Source organism: Rhinichthys klamathensis, unplaced genomic scaffold (assembly GCF_029890125.1).
Source record: "Rhinichthys klamathensis goyatoka isolate OS25496 unplaced genomic scaffold, OSU_Roscu_1.1 h1tg000271l_1, whole genome shotgun sequence".
In the NCBI taxonomy this organism is placed as follows: domain Eukaryota; kingdom Metazoa; phylum Chordata; class Actinopteri; order Cypriniformes; family Leuciscidae; genus Rhinichthys; species Rhinichthys klamathensis.
Window position 1 is genome coordinate 1,164,415 of NW_026606791.1, and position 14,959 is coordinate 1,179,373.

At 36.9% G+C, this 14,959-nt stretch overlaps 4 protein-coding genes across 6 annotated transcripts in view; 2 read left to right on the top strand and 2 right to left on the bottom strand.

The window, feature by feature from the left end:
• Window positions 1–180: 180 nt before the first annotated feature.
• On the bottom strand, window positions 181–3,009 carry sf3b4 (splicing factor 3b, subunit 4). The gene is made up of 5 exons (XM_056268359.1): window positions 2,869–3,009; window positions 2,411–2,539; window positions 1,783–2,325; window positions 587–911; window positions 181–491 (listed from the first exon to the last, which is right to left on the bottom strand). The coding sequence occupies exons 1-5, from the start codon at window positions 2,900–2,902 to the stop codon at window positions 332–334; spliced, it is 1,191 nt and encodes a 396-aa protein (XP_056124334.1). The 5' UTR covers window positions 2,903–3,009; the 3' UTR covers window positions 181–331.
• Window positions 3,010–3,654: 645 nt separating this feature from the next.
• rab25a (RAB25, member RAS oncogene family a) lies at window positions 3,655–6,462 on the top strand. Its single transcript, XM_056268378.1, has 5 exons — window positions 3,655–3,938; window positions 4,132–4,327; window positions 5,284–5,477; window positions 5,796–5,876; window positions 6,039–6,462. The coding sequence occupies exons 1-5, from the start codon at window positions 3,902–3,904 to the stop codon at window positions 6,152–6,154; spliced, it is 624 nt and encodes a 207-aa protein (XP_056124353.1). The 5' UTR covers window positions 3,655–3,901; the 3' UTR covers window positions 6,155–6,462.
• Window positions 6,463–7,170: 708 nt separating this feature from the next.
• naxe (NAD(P)HX epimerase) lies at window positions 7,171–11,166 on the bottom strand. Of its 2 annotated transcripts, none has more exons than XM_056268367.1 (7): window positions 10,995–11,166; window positions 10,256–10,439; window positions 9,331–9,439; window positions 9,132–9,242; window positions 8,901–9,011; window positions 7,954–8,101; window positions 7,171–7,766 (listed from the first exon to the last, which is right to left on the bottom strand). In XM_056268367.1, the coding sequence occupies exons 2-7, from the start codon at window positions 10,420–10,422 to the stop codon at window positions 7,564–7,566; spliced, it is 849 nt and encodes a 282-aa protein (XP_056124342.1). In that variant the 5' UTR covers window positions 10,423–10,439; window positions 10,995–11,166; the 3' UTR covers window positions 7,171–7,563. The 2 variants fall into 2 exon arrangements, with proteins under 2 accessions (XP_056124342.1, XP_056124343.1); XM_056268368.1 differs by having other exon boundaries at window positions 10,966–11,166.
• A 537-nt stretch (window positions 11,167–11,703) lies between these two features.
• oxr1b (oxidation resistance 1b) overlaps window positions 11,704–14,959 on the top strand; it is a 57,142-nt gene continuing 53,886 nt past the window's right edge. For both annotated transcript variants that reach the window (XM_056268330.1, XM_056268331.1), the window contains exon 1: window positions 11,704–11,811. The gene's annotated coding sequence lies outside the window, so the exon portion shown is untranslated. The remainder of the gene's footprint in view (window positions 11,812–14,959) is intronic.

A 14,959-nucleotide genomic window follows, 5' to 3' on the forward strand; every position in this document is an offset into this window, starting at 1 on the left:
TTAAGTTACACTTTACACAAGTGGAATCTGTGTGTTCGTTTGGGTAATTTTCCTTTTTGGGTGAACTATCCCTTTAATATTTTTGTGGCACATTTTTTCAGGATTCAATGATGAATAAAAATTTCAAAAGAACAGCATTTATTTGAAACAGACTTTTGTAAAAAAACAACAACAACACAGTTATATAAAATTGTTTATTCTTGCTAATTCTGAAATAGTACAATGACCAAAATTAAGAAATCTGTATACAAAGAAGCAAGTGGTCCATCTAGTAAAGCACAGAATGTAAATAAAAACAACAATGGTTTCAAAAAGATCTTCACATTAGGGCTTAGGGAGGCATTGGTGCTCTCATCGGACCTCTCGGTGGTGCAGGAGGACGTGGCGGCAGGGGAGGCCCTCTCTGAAAGCCGAAGTGTGGTGGTCTGGGTGGGCCAGCACCATAACCTGGAGGTGGCATTGGTGGAGGTCCTCTCATACCTGGATGCATTGGTGGACCTGTAAAAAAAGGGGAGGAGTTATTGCATCAACAACATGATCTATTTTGCTTCCGTTGAAATGCACAATCCACTTCTTCACACACATACCCATTGGGGGACCGAATGGTCCTCTGGGAGGGACACCCATGGGGGGAGGGGGCATGCCAGGTGGAGTAGGTGCTCTTTGTTGAGAAGATCCAGGCGGGCCAGGTGGAGGAGGCACCATTCCGGGAGGTCCCGACGGAGGCATCGGCATTGGTGGCATTCCTGGTGGATGCATTCCTCCAGGGGGGAAGGGCGGGGGTCCTGGTGGGTGCCCTCCACCCTGTTGTGAAGGAGTACCTGGCGCAGGAGGCATCATACCGGGCGGCATCCCAGGTGGCATTGTGCCAGGAGGAGGAACAGGTGGGAAAGCTCCAGGAGGCGGCATCCCTGCGAGATCAATGTACAAATATAAAATTGATGCAAAAGACATTTATTGTACCAAAAATAACACTTCCCGATATCATATTTGCTGAATGAAACCCAATACTTGTTTCTTACTAAACTTGGTGTCCTGATTCCAAAAATAGAGGAAATTTTGCACTAACACGTCACACTTTCTTACAAAATATGACATGCATTTTTGCCTTTTTTTGACAATGCCATGATTCCCATCTTCCTCTGAGCCAGATTACATCAGTTAGTCTCAGCTGTTTTTCACATGTATGTATGACATTATTTTATTTTATGTCCTGAATCCTGATGTCAAGGTTAGAATTATGGTCAGTGACAGAAGAAAATGCAAACATGATCCAGATGTTTCATGCTACATCTCTGGGTGTTTTACTACTACATCCTATCAGTTACAGAAAATGACAGATTTTGTGAAAAAAAAAGAAAAAAAAACTTTGTATGAAGTTATTTGACATTAAATGAAGTATTTGAAAATGTTCCACTCCTTTGAAAAGATTGAAAGTTAAACTACACATTTACTTTTTCTCATTAAAAAAAACTAAACTTTTGTCTGCTTTTGTTATATATTGTTAAGTGAGTTTTCGGTTTTGAGACCAAATCTTAAAAAGTTATATATTACTTTTTTTCCACAAAATAAGAATGAAGATTATTTTAAATTTTATACATGAATAAATATTTATGAAATATACACATGTATGTATTATATATACACATTTAAAAAGTCTTCATTCCAATTTCTGAAAAAAATAAACTATAAAATTGCATGAGAATTTTTTCCCTCAAGAAGCAGAGCTGTGTCATAGTCAAATATTTGAAAAATGTCAGAAATACTCTCATAATATCTAACCTGGCATTGGCATCCCTGCACCCATGGCGGTCATGACAGGTGTGGGCATGGAGGGAGGCGGTGGGGCGTCTGCGAAAAGCTGATGGGGGCGATCGGCCTGTGAAAGTGGATTCTGGGCGGCCAGGAGACGCTCTGCAGCTGAGCCGTGCCTCTCGCCCTTTGAGTCCTTCTTAAAGGCGTATGAAACCGTGATGGGCCGATTGCAGAGATACTGGCCATTCATGGCCTCAATAGCGGCATCGGAGGCATCAAAACTGGCATAGTTGATGAAAGCATAACCCTTCGAGTTGCCTGTGTCCGGGTCTCGCATGATCTTCGGTGTCTGAAGGATTACACCGAAAGCGCTGAAAGTATCATAAAGGAGTTTCTCGTCGATCTCAGGGTCTAAGTTGCCAATGAAGATGTTGGCGCCGACGTCGAGGTTCTTGTTGTGCGCCGAAGCCTTGTTGACTCGTATGGGCTTGCCGTATAGTTTGATCATGTTCATGATCTTTATGGCGTAGTCTGCATCCTCTTCACTGAGGAACTCCACAAAACCATAACCTGAAGAACAAAGCCCAATATCAATTGAAATCATGCAAAACGATAGAAATCTTTCATCTGAATGCTCAATGATATGGAAACTCACCCTGGTGTTGTCCTGTTACTCTGTCTTTGGGCATGTGTGTGTTTACCACAGGACCAGCTTGCAGAAAAAGCTCCCACAGAAGAGGCTCAGAGACCTTCTCATCAAGACCTCCCACATATACAGTGGCATCTGAAAATAAAATATGATCAAAATAAACATGCCCTGTTGCACTGGACACAAAGATATGGCAGTTTATAAGATACGCATTCTAAAGCTTATTATTATTATTACTACTAGTAGTAGTTATATATTATATTGTTTGGATACACTTAATTCTTAAACCCCGAACTTTTATTTGTTATTAGTTTTTAGCAAGCTTATTTGAATGAATGGAAGTGAGCGACACAATGCTTGTAGAGAAGACAGGAAGAGCTTAAAATGTTTCCACAGTGCTGCAATACCTTTCTTGAACAGTACATAAAAAGTATCTCTACGAGTTTATATTTATTAAATTTTACCTTGATTTCGTTCTGAAATCGGTCCCGCCGCCATGATGAACCCGGCGTGTGTACTGACGGAAGCGTTTCTTTTCCCACCGTAGCGATTCGCGTCACAAAACAACACAACAGCGCCACGTCAGCGCGGTGCTGCCACCCACAGGACAGGAGGATGAACGCTCACTCATTTGTGTCTGTCAAATTTTGATTTACAGCGTCCTTTGCTCTTCTTTGTTGTGAAATTGCTTTTTTTAGTTGCTTTTAATATTGCTAAAGGTCATACACTGAAGCCAGTGCGGTAATACCAGTGCTTTAGGACCTACATTGTGCATTGACTGGGCATCTGTGGCAACCTAGCACATAGGCTACAGAATTGTTTATCATACAAAAGTAACAAAACTGTCCTTAAAATAAAAAGAATGTAGTTTATTAATATCACCATGAGCTTTGTATACCTATCAATATGCAAAACTATTAACATGATAATGATTTTGTAAATGCTGCATGACCAGTAAGAGGTGTAATTTACCAGTCTAATATTAAAGAAACACTGGCCTAAACAGGTAAATTAGCATCTGTTTTTGTATTGTAGTAGGACATTGCTGCTTATACGTGATAAGAATACAAAGGAAAACCCTTTTATTTTATGTTCACAAGAACAGAGCTCTGAATTCGACAGGTTTGAGAAGTGCCTGTTGATACAGGACGGCTGGTTTTATGACTCAGCTTTATGTCTGTTTTGCAGCCGTACAGAATATGATATATGTACCGTTGTATTGAGAAGCGACTGTGATTTAACAGTTTTGTGTGAGATCATGAAGTCAAGTCACTCCCAATTGTGTTTTAGTGGTTCTACCTGTTTCACCTGCTCTCCCACCCCAACTGTCTCAAAGAAGAGTCTGGTCGTGTGGAATCTGCCTTTAGACCAGCACAAGAATGGATTTATAAACCTTTTCAGAAACTTGAGCGTCTGCTTTTCTCCTCCCAGTGGATTTTAAGCTAGAGTAACACGTACACACTAAATACAGACTGACACATTACTGCTAAGGTGAACATGGGGACAGATTTAGCCTACAACTTTGTCTTCAAAGGTAAGTTTGATTCATTTGACTGGAGATCAGATTTATGTTTTTACAATGATCATTTTAACCTGAAACCCATAAAATAATAATCTGTAGCCTTTAATAAATAAATGAATAAATGTTCTCACTCTGTGTTTACATGTGATTTTGATTAATTGTGTGAATTAGAACGAAATCAAGCTTGTCTTTTGTTGTCTTTCAGTGGTTTTAATTGGGGAGTCAGGGGTTGGAAAAAGCAACTTACTGTCAAGATTTACCAAAAATGAGTTCAATCATGACAGCCGTACAACCATTGGGGTGGAATTCAGCACTCGCTCCATTCAAGTGGATAATATTACCATCAAGGCCCAGATCTGGGACACTGCGGGTCTAGAGCGCTACAGGGCTATTACCTCAGCGTAAGTCCCTCATCATGCCATCTTAAACTATCCTTTAATCCTACATATACCTCTGATCTATGTATGTTCACGTGAATCCATAAGATTATGGAGGCTTTGGAATTCGTTGTAATTAGCATCACACCCAGAACCACTCCTTTTTTGACCGGGTATACAGTTAAAAGTATAACTGATATGTTACTGGGATCTAGAGTGGCCCCAAATGTATTTGCATGACTTTTAACTCTTTTACTGTATCATTGTTTGTAGATGCCATTTGGTTTTATATATTTTTTAAGTGCATGAACATTATCCAGAATACTTTTTTTAGGGAACCACCATGACATAATGATATTATATTTTAAATATAATTATCAGGGAAGCAAAATAAGTTTCCAAATGAAAGAGTAATAGACTATACCATTCAAAAGTTTGGGGTTGGTACGATTTTTAAAAATGTTTTTCCAAAGAAGTCTTTTATGCTCAACAAGATTGCATTTATTTGATCAAAAATACAGTAAAACATTAATATTGTGAAAAGAACTGTTTTCTATTTTCCTGTGGTGGCAAAGCTAAATTTTCAGCATCATTACTCCAGTCTTCAGTGTCACATGATCCTTCAGAAATCACTCATGCTTAATTAGTGCTCAAGACACGTTTCTTATTATCAAAGTTGAATTTCTTTAAAACATTTTTGTGAAAACTGATCATTCTTTGAAGAATAGTATTTATTTATTTATTTGAAATAGTAATATTTTATTATATTATAAATGTCTTTAGTGTCACTTTTGATCAATTGAATTAATTCTTTCTGTATGAAAGTAAAATAAAAACTGACTGACCCCGAACGTTTTAACGGTAGAGAAAAAGTACCTTACTCCTCACTGTAAACCAAATAATGAACCACAAAGCGCAATTTGAGCCAATACACACTTCTACTTCTGCATGCGTAATAATGAATAGTTTGGCTCTTGTAGGTATTACAGGGGAGCAGTGGGTGCATTGCTGGTTTATGACATCACCAAGCACCTGACGTATGAGAACGTTGAGCGATGGCTGAAGGAACTGTACGACCACGCTGATCCTCATATAGTAGTCATGCTTGTGGGAAATAAAAGTGACCTGGGAACTGCACGCACTGTACCAAAAGAGGAGGCTAAGGACTTTGCAGGTGTCAATACATTTTATTACCCTTTGTTTTAGACATTTCAGACCCTAAAAGGGATAGTCCATGCGCATTCTGTCATAATTTACCCTCACGTTATTCTAAATCTGACTTATTCTCTTCTGCGGAATACATTTTTGCACATACAATAAAAGTCAGTGCGGTCCAGTGTTGTTTGAACCCCAATCAAAATATCTTTGTGTTCGGAAGAAGAAAGACATGCATGTTTGGAAAGACATGAAGGTGATGACAGAATTTTGGGGTGAACTATCGCTTTAAGACATACTATAAAATAAAGTTGTATTACATTTTTTGATAAAACAGAGGCCAAAGGCTTACTATATATGGAGACTTCTGCTTTAGAGTCAACTAACGTCGAATCTGCCTTCCTTGAAGTTCTAACAGGTGAGTTTTCTTTTTACTTCCGTCACTGATTAACATTGAAGCACAGCACATATATTATTGGGTTTATCTTTATCATGGTGTCAAAACCAGTTTAAAATCCTTCTTGACTTTAACTCACTTTAAATGCATAAAGACAATGTTCAATGATGTTTCATCCATCAGCAATACACATGAAAGTTGCTAGTAAAGAGGTCACCAGAGGATCCATCAGCGCGGTGACCCTGGGCCCGTCCAGCGAGTACAAGGAGGAGAGACAGTCCTGCTGTAAAAGCACCTGAACAACATCCAATGTCATCAAGAGCAAAGACATTTCCCCATGACATTGATTACGTCATACCTGCATGGTGGTACTTCTTCATACTTGGCCTTCATTGGATATCATATCAATGAGCACAATAGGGAGGTGACCAGGCGTTTTTAGGGTTATTGTTTTGTGGCTTGTTTTTTAAAAGATGTAAACAATTGGAACTGATGATGTCCATGACGTGTTCTTAGATTGTTAATTACCACTAGACTTTAATGTAAATTACTCTTATGGATAAACCACAAATGGGTTGTGTTGTATTATAAAACTATTTATATGGTGTTTGAATGAACAGAAATATATTTCAGTACATACTTCAGGTCTGTAAAATAGATAAAAACTTCTCACTCTTTGAAACAAGTAAATATGTTGGACTGATCAATTAGACATTTCTCATGAAACGTATGTGTGGTTTATAGATGATTGATATTTGGGCATTACATTTTTGATTTTAGTTCTCGTCTGCAAAAATAATTTCATTTTCATTATAGAAATGTGAAGAGCTACACACTGCTGCTGCTTGCAAATGTCACAATCCTCAGTCACCAGACCACTTCACCCCAGCACACTTCATTTCCCATAATCCCTCCTGGCTCACACCTGCACAAACTCTTCTAATCATCACCTGTTTGTATTCGCTTCATCATTTCATCGTATTTAGTTCCTCTGTTTTCAGTCTTTGGTTGTCGGTTGTTGTTCATGTATGGTATGTTATGCCTGTGCCTTTTTGTTTTATAAAATCATGTTTATATTTGTATCCAATCATCATCACCTTAAGTCTTATGACAGCAAAATTCATTATATTAATTAAAATAGTAAAATTTTGGTTTTAAGACTTTAGTCAGGCACAAAAAGTTGCCGTTTCAATAAATATAAGATTTTATGCAAGCTACGGCAATGTGCTGGACTTATTGTGACTTGCTCTATACAATTGCCTGTGTGTGTGCTGATTTGTTTGTCTATAAATATATTCTTTAACATTGTTATGGATGTCAGCATAATGTTTTTATTTCAGGTCAAATGTTACATATTTCCATACATAGATATGTAACCATAATATATTTAAACAAAACAATATTACAGTAATTATTCAGGCTTAGTCACTAAATTCAAAAATCATCAAAAACCATTATTTTATTTTGAGGTTTTATAAATCCTTAACTAATCAGACTGGTTCTTGGCAATAAATAGTCAATATCTTTAAACATCATCATAAACAATTATTGATTGATGCTGATTAATCACCGAGCCCATATGTACCCAATAAAAGAAAAGCAGAAGTATTCAGAGTGGTCAACCATACAGTTATTACCCATCAGTATATTCATTCCAGTTTTTTTTTTTTTGGATTACTTACACAAAAGTGACATGAAGGCCTAATGTTCAGTTCAGCTGATACACACAGTCAGTGCCTGGGTATTGAGGCAGATTCAGCTGGTACTTCTGTTCAAGTGCAGGAGGAACGAACCGTCCTCCCAGGAAGTGATGGCGTCCTTTGAAGAGATTGGCTGCCTTCTTTGGGGCTGTGAGGGAGATGAGCATATCAGGCTGAATCCCATCAGGAGAGCCTTTCTCCACATCCCAGCCTAAAGAGTGAAAGAAAATAAACATCTTTTGTCATAATTACATGACATTTATGACAAACTATTTTACTAACCATCACCAGGCATTCTATGCAATAAAAAGATGATTTTTGGCTAATCAAACATAGGATTGCAATAAAATTCAGTGATTATTTCTACCCGATTATGGTGTGTGTGTGTGCATTCTCACCTGAAGGTATGTCGACACTAGCAATGGGCACAGTGATTTTCTTTAGTTTGGAGAGAATGTCATCGAATGGCTCTCGCACCGCACCCTTAAAACTGAATCCAAAGATGGCGTCCACCACCAAGTTATAAGCTTCATCAATCACATCAGCCTACAGACAGCATGATGGAAAAAGGCATGACATATAGAATATAGCAGACACAAAGTATAAATATATTACATATATACACTGCCGATCAAAATTTTAGGGTTGGTAAGATGTTTTTCAATGAAGTTGAAGCATTTATTTGATCAAAAATAATATAATATTGTGTAATATTGTGAAATATTATGTTTTCTATTTTAATATATTTTAAAATGTTATTAATTCAAAGCTGGATTTTCAGCATCATTACTCAAGTCATCAGTGTCACATTATCCTTCAGAAATCATTCTAGTATGTTGATTTGCTGCTCAAGAAACATTTCTGATTATCAATGTTGAAAACAGTTGTGCTGCGTAATATCTTTGTGGAAACAATTACATATTTTTTTTCAGGAATCTTTGACGATTAGAAAGTTTACAGCATTTATTTGTAACATTATAAATGTCTTTAGAGCCACTTTCGATCAATTTAATGTATCCTTGCTGAATAAAAGTATTAATTTCTCTCTTCTTTTTTTTAAAATGACTGACCGCAAACTTCTAAATGGTTGTGTACATATACAAAAACATAAATGTATATCCATTAACGTAAACAATAAATGAGCATAAATCAATTTATGTAAAGGTAAAAAAAAACATTGAAATGTCAGATAGGTGTCCCTGGGATAATCAGTGCAGTCAGGCACATTACTTTATCAGCTATTAATGAGAAGGAGGAACCCATATGAAAGGTTAAAAAAAAATAAAAAATCGGACCCCCCATGGTGTAAAAAATGTGGTATTGACCGCTAAGGTTCCTGTTGTACCTCGGGCATCTCTGTCAGGAAGGATATATCCATCTTCTCACACTGGGTGGTAAGATTCTGAAAGAGCTGTTTGTTGGGGCGCTTCGGGTACAATACAGATGGCTCATATCCCTAGGAGATTCACATGCAATATGAATAAAATCAATAAGCCTTCATTAAATATTAAGTTTAATGAGGGAAAAAATTTAAACAGGTGCAGTCATTTTATTTTCAGCTAGAACTCGAACTCACAAACAGTTTGAGATGTCTAGCACAAACCAAGCCATCTCCTCCATTATTTCCAGGGCCACAGATCACCAGAACTCTGGGTGGACTCTTGAGCAGTGATTGTAGAGGATAGCCCTATGAAGTAAACGACTGATTTGATTGTGCATTATGTGTATAAGCTGTATGCGATCCTTTCTGCATGATGATGGACCATCGGATGTACCTTTGACACGGCTGTGGCACAGCTAAGCCCGGCCAGCTCCATTAACTGATCCACACTGAAGCTGTACTCATTAAACAGCTCCTCGTCAATGTGCTGAGCCTCTTCTTGTCTATGATGACAGAAACCAGAAATAAAAACTACTGTACTTGTACATTTTCGGATGCAGTCTGTAGCAGGCATTAGACAGCTGGCAATTTAAACTGTTGATTTCCCACTAATTAATTACTTTTGGGCTATTTTTGATTGGCCAATGGGGTAGTTTTGTTTCACAGACCTGGAAACCCTGCCTCGCTGAGTCGCTGCCCTATCAGGCAATGACTTTGCAGGCAGTTTTTGTTTGAAGGTACCTCACGAAACTGATTTCAGACAGGCTTCTGAGGCAGCGTAACGGTCTAATGATCTACAGCAAAATAAAGCAAGTTTTGGCGAAATCTAAGTGAATATTTTAATTCTACAATAGTAATTTCTCACTAGAAATGACATCAGAATTGTAAAAAGTTGGCCAAAATGTACATTCACAAACAAACTAACCGCAACTTTCAGACTCCATATTCATATTTTAGCTTAACTGTCATGGAATGGAACGCACAGGATTGTGGGAGATCATAGGCAGCGAAGGAAACATCTATTCTGCCTTCAAAAATCAATCAGATGAAGGTATCTCAGTAGACAGGATGTGGCACAATTACTGAATTTGGACGTGCCTTGTTGCCTTCCTTCCTACCAATGGAGGCAGTATTTTTCATCTTTCGGACGCAGACCTAGTCTGCCATTAGTACAATCCCATTTTAAGCAAAGCTCAAATGTCAGAGACACTATTATTGACATTCACAACAACAGTAATGTAACATCATGTTATGGACAAATAATGACTGACATGCAACAACACTTAATTACACAGAGAGTGTAGTGCATTTACACTCACCCCAGGTACTTAATAGTATTGGCCATAGTGAAAGCCTGTCTATGAGCGAGACCTTTAGTGTAGATGTTACTGGCAACACGTGCACATGCTCCTGTATGTGTCAGGACAGAGCCTCCTCGTGATGTCACAAGAAGACCGATTCCAAACAGGGCTCGAAGTCCCAACATTCACCTGGCTAAAGCACCTGAACAAGAAGAAACAGTAAGAAAGTTGTTAAGAAAGGAAGGTACATGGCGATTTCTGCCCACATATCTTGACGCATTCTGGGAAAGGCACAATAATAATGAGAAGAGAAACCTAATAAACTGCTGCATATATATTCTAAACTTAGTCATTAATTTTATGGTAAGGAGGCTGTTAACTCACATAACTCTTTATCCAAGAGGTTATTGAAGATATATAGATATACATTTTTTGGTGTGTAAATAGTAATATGTCTAGTAAATAGTGTGTAAATAGTCTATAATATATGCATAATATTATAGATGAATAAACATAATATTACGTATACTTATGTAGTCTAATATACATTTACATATACATGACCATTGGATTAAATCATTTAACTCAACCTGCAACTATATGATTAGAAAAACACACATATTACACATTACAAATGATAATTTTGAACAGTTTTTAACGAGATACCATTGGGTTAAAGAACTGTGATAGGGAAGAATCAACTTATAAAAACCAGAAGCATTCAGTACCTGATAGTAAGTGGCATTCAGTAAGTTACCTGTTAGTAAGTGTGTCTAAACGCTCAGTAACATTCGTTAACACTAAGAAATGTTTAAGACACCGTCGGGTGAATAAACAGAGCAAAAACCGATTCAGTTAAATCTTTACAGGATACAAACATGCAGAAGTGTATAAAACAGAAAGGACACTTGCAGCCCTCTGCTGCTGAAACCCAGTATATAAACAATATCCGGGTTAGTGAACTTAAGCCGCTTTTCACAATAACAGCCTGACTTTTGTTTAAAACGAAATTAAATGAAAAGAAATTAAATTAAATATAATTTGATTAAATTAAATTAAATTATTAATGATAATAATTACTATAATTTATAATGATGATGATTATTATTATATTCCTCATAATCATTTATCATAATAATACTTATTTTAGAGCTTTTTTTCCAAGACATAAACTTTATTTGTCTGTAATTTGTGGTCTTTATTTGTGTAAAAGGAATGTGTGGATGAACATATGTTTGAAAATAGAGGGTCATAGAAATTATTCCCTGCCTTTTCTTTGATTGTACCATTGAATATCGTGTATACGTAATGTTTCTACATGTCGCCTTATATATGAAACATATACATGCATGATTTAGAGCTCACATCCATGTGTTCAGGTTTGGTCTCGTTGGGTTGGGTTCCTCCGCACCCCTTTACCTCAGGTTGTGATGGTATGTTCCGGTCATTTAATAGCACTCTCAGAAAGCTAATGCTGGTATAGTGTGAATGGTAGTCTGTGGCAGGTGTAATCATAAACACACTGCATGATATGACACATCCACTGGATTTGCTGACGCATTACCTGGCTTAAGGTAAGCGCGATTTTATTTCAAGCGATAATTGTTATTTAATCTAGTAAGAATAAACAGTTGAGTCTGGATGTAAATAAAACAATGAAAACATATAAAAGTAGATTTAACTTGAACTTTACTGTTTCTTGGGGCAGCACCCGTAGAGGACAAAATAACAGTCTTGGAAATAATAGACTTTTTTCTTCTTCTTGGAGCTTTAGCTGACAGGAGGGATATTTTGGGGATAGCTGAAATTGCCAATGGGACTATATTGTAAACAACATCTGCTCTATAGTTTAATTTTATGCATTGCATTTCATGTATTCTTTATTATAAAAGTATTTATTTTGCGCTATATAATTTTAAGGAACCCAGAAAGGAAGTTTACATCATAATTATGTAGGTATGCATATATGTATTGTTTTTGAGTATGTTATAATTGAGTTTTTTTTGTGTAAGTGGATGAGTGTTTTGTCTTAAAGATACTTTGTTTCACTTTAATAGCTGATTCAGTATTAGATTTCCAGATGGTTAATCCCTGTGTTAATGAAAAAAAAACTTGTAATTTCTTTATAAGAAGAAACCATGCTTGCGTTAATCGGTAAATATGCAAGCTTTCCCCCCACTCTCTATCACAATTGCATTTTAAACATAATATGGCATTGAATCTTACGAGGTACAAATTAAGCTATTCTGCCAAAATGTATCATGGTAGTACCATGGTATTCTTTCAAGTACTGTAGAATGTGTATGCTAAATACCATGATGCATGAACATGGTAATTATGCAGTACTATGGTATATCAAAGTACCAGTATTACCATCTTATACCATCACAGTACTTTTTTTCTGGCTGTTTGGGTTAAAGTGTCTCAGCATGATCAGATTGTTATTTAATTAAACAGCAGATTTTGATGCAAACTCAGTGTAATGGAAACTCAGAGATGCTGTATCGCTGTTGGTATGTCCTCCTCATTGATTGATCGATCTCAGAGCAGCAGTGCTTTCACATCCAGCCGGACACTCATGGAAAGCTGCAATAGAAAAACCCAGTGAATTATAATAGCTTCTGTCTATAAATTACCAAAGAGATGGCCTGTTTGCCTGGCTTAGACACACTGCTTTAAAGATCCAGCCACTGAAATGACTGAAGAGCAGTCTGCACAGGGCAGTGGCTATGCACTCACAAACTGAAGAGGCTCTGTAATATTCATTTTATTGATGAGTGCTGTGTGATCTGCATGTTTCGCTGTAAATTAGCCTTGTTACATAAAGATACAGATTCCATGGTCATGGCTGCTGCACTTCAATAATGCCATTGTGTTTTCCAGCAAGAGCTTTTAGTGAATCATGTTTGTCTCTTAGGATTCCATAGTAGATATTAATGTAGACCAGATACTTGAGATTTGAGACCTCAACATATGCCTATAGAAGGAAATCATGTGATTTGCAGATATTATTGCTGTCTATTGTGAACTCTCATTGGACATTGGTCGCTGTCCAGTGCTGAAATCAGTGATTTCTGAAATCAGAAATAGTAATTTGAGAATTAGCCATATAATTAAAATATATTTTCTAATATAATATATATTAGATTTACATCTTTACATCTGTCTGTGGGTTTTGCAACTATTTAATCAATGAAAAGTACGGTATTAAAAAGAGCTTGTGACTAAACCTCGTAACTCCATTGGATCCTCAAACCTCATAACTCCACCCTGCTTCTATCATGAATGAATGAAGTAGGCCTACCACACGCAGGTTGGGCCGTCTCTGCTTGTTTGCAATGCAAGAGTAAATAGAGAACTGTTTGTTTGAATAAGTATAGCGTTTTATTTAGTCAAGAAACACAATATATATAAAGGCTTAATGTTTTATGTATTTGAGGAGCGGAGAAGAGTGTCTTAGTCTAGCATTTGTCGTTGATTTAACTTTCTTAAATAGCCTGTGCGCAGAACTTCGGCTTTAATGACACGAGATTTTGGCCAAATGACAGAATGAACTGAGTGCCCACATAGCTAGTAAACTACAATCAACCTGTAAGTTGGTGAAAACGTAATGCGATGCAATTACTGCCTCAGATGCGGCCGTTTTTATGACGGGACAAGACATAGGCCTGTGTCAAAATTCTCGAAATTTGCGGGTCAAAACCATCGTAACTCCATTTGAGCTTGATTTTGGTAAAATGTTAATAATATAATAACGCATTCAAGTATCTTACCATATATAAAGCCACAATACCAACATGGTGTTTAATTATTTTAAAATACAGTGGGTTTTTTTTTTCCATTTCCTGAAAAGTTGCATTTTGGAAATGGGTTTCCGCCCAACAGAGTCAATATGTAATTTATTAAATTAAGTACTAGGTAGCTCATAAAGTGTGTCAGTGACTTAATTAATATGGTTGTAAACCTTGCCTCCAAAAGCAAGAAATGCGATTACAAAATTACTTTAATATTGCAAGTACAAATGTATTTGTTTAGTGCATTAGTGCAGCAAAATAAGACAACATATGGAATGCGATTCATTTCAGTTAGCAGACACTCTGAAATATATTTAGATGTGTTAGTTTTACCTCTATATAATTTATTCGTGCCTGGCTGGAGGGAAACTTAAGTTAAAGTGGCACATTGTCCCACTCTTCCCTAGTATGTTGGTGCTGTGAAAAGTCTTGAAGTCTGCTGTAGATAATCCATAAACTAGCTGCAGTGACTCAAGTTTGCATATGCATCTATAATAAATGTTGAAACTGTGCAATTCTCTTAGGAGAAACCCAGCAAGCTGTCTTAAATAATTGAATGACCAAAAAGATATTTGTTTTTAATCCTCCTCCGTCTAAAATGCGCTGTGGTTCAGAAGAAAAATAATGTCTTTTTCTAATTCACTAGTGGTGGAAATTGCCATTCATAAAGTAATTGGCTAAACCCAGCATCTGTAAGAAATGAGTGTAGTTATTCTCTCACAGGGGCCACATCCCTCCAATCCTGGTGCGCTTTGGTCGTTCCCTGCTGTTGTGTGATATATAGACCAGATGTTTATTAATGAGCCTCATTAGTGACTTTTGATCCAATGCAAAACAGAGTACTGTGTATTTATACCTTGCAACATGCACATAAAAGTACAGTTAATTTATAGATATGGTTGACCCAGTAAGTTTAATGTTATTATGA

Bases quoted from the DNA above. Each gene is read 5' to 3' on its own strand.
- rab25a (XM_056268378.1), top strand. From the start codon at position 3,902: ATGGGGACAGATTTAGCCTACAACTTTGTCTTCAAAG. The intron at 3,939-4,131 runs GTAAGTTTGATT...GTTGTCTTTCAG, and splicing joins CTACAACTTTGTCTTCAAAG to TGGTTTTAATTGGGGAGTCA. The intron at 5,877-6,038 runs GTGAGTTTTCTT...TTCATCCATCAG, and splicing joins CTTCCTTGAAGTTCTAACAG to CAATACACATGAAAGTTGCT.
- sf3b4 (XM_056268359.1), bottom strand. From the start codon at position 2,902: ATGGCGGCGGGACCGATTTCAGAACGAAATCAAG. The intron at 2,540-2,868 runs GTAAAATTTAAT...TTTTATTTTCAG, and splicing joins GATTTCAGAACGAAATCAAG to ATGCCACTGTATATGTGGGA. The intron at 2,326-2,410 runs GTGAGTTTCCAT...TTTGTTCTTCAG, and splicing joins AGTAACAGGACAACACCAGG to GTTATGGTTTTGTGGAGTTC.
- naxe (XM_056268367.1), bottom strand. From the start codon at position 10,422: ATGTTGGGACTTCGAGCCCTGTTTGGAATCGGTCTTCTTGTGACATCA. The intron at 9,440-10,255 runs GTGAGTGTAAAT...CTGTCATCATAG, and splicing joins AATACTATTAAGTACCTGGG to ACAAGAAGAGGCTCAGCACA. The intron at 9,012-9,131 runs GTGAGTTCGAGT...TGAATCTCCTAG, and splicing joins CTAGACATCTCAAACTGTTT to GGATATGAGCCATCTGTATT.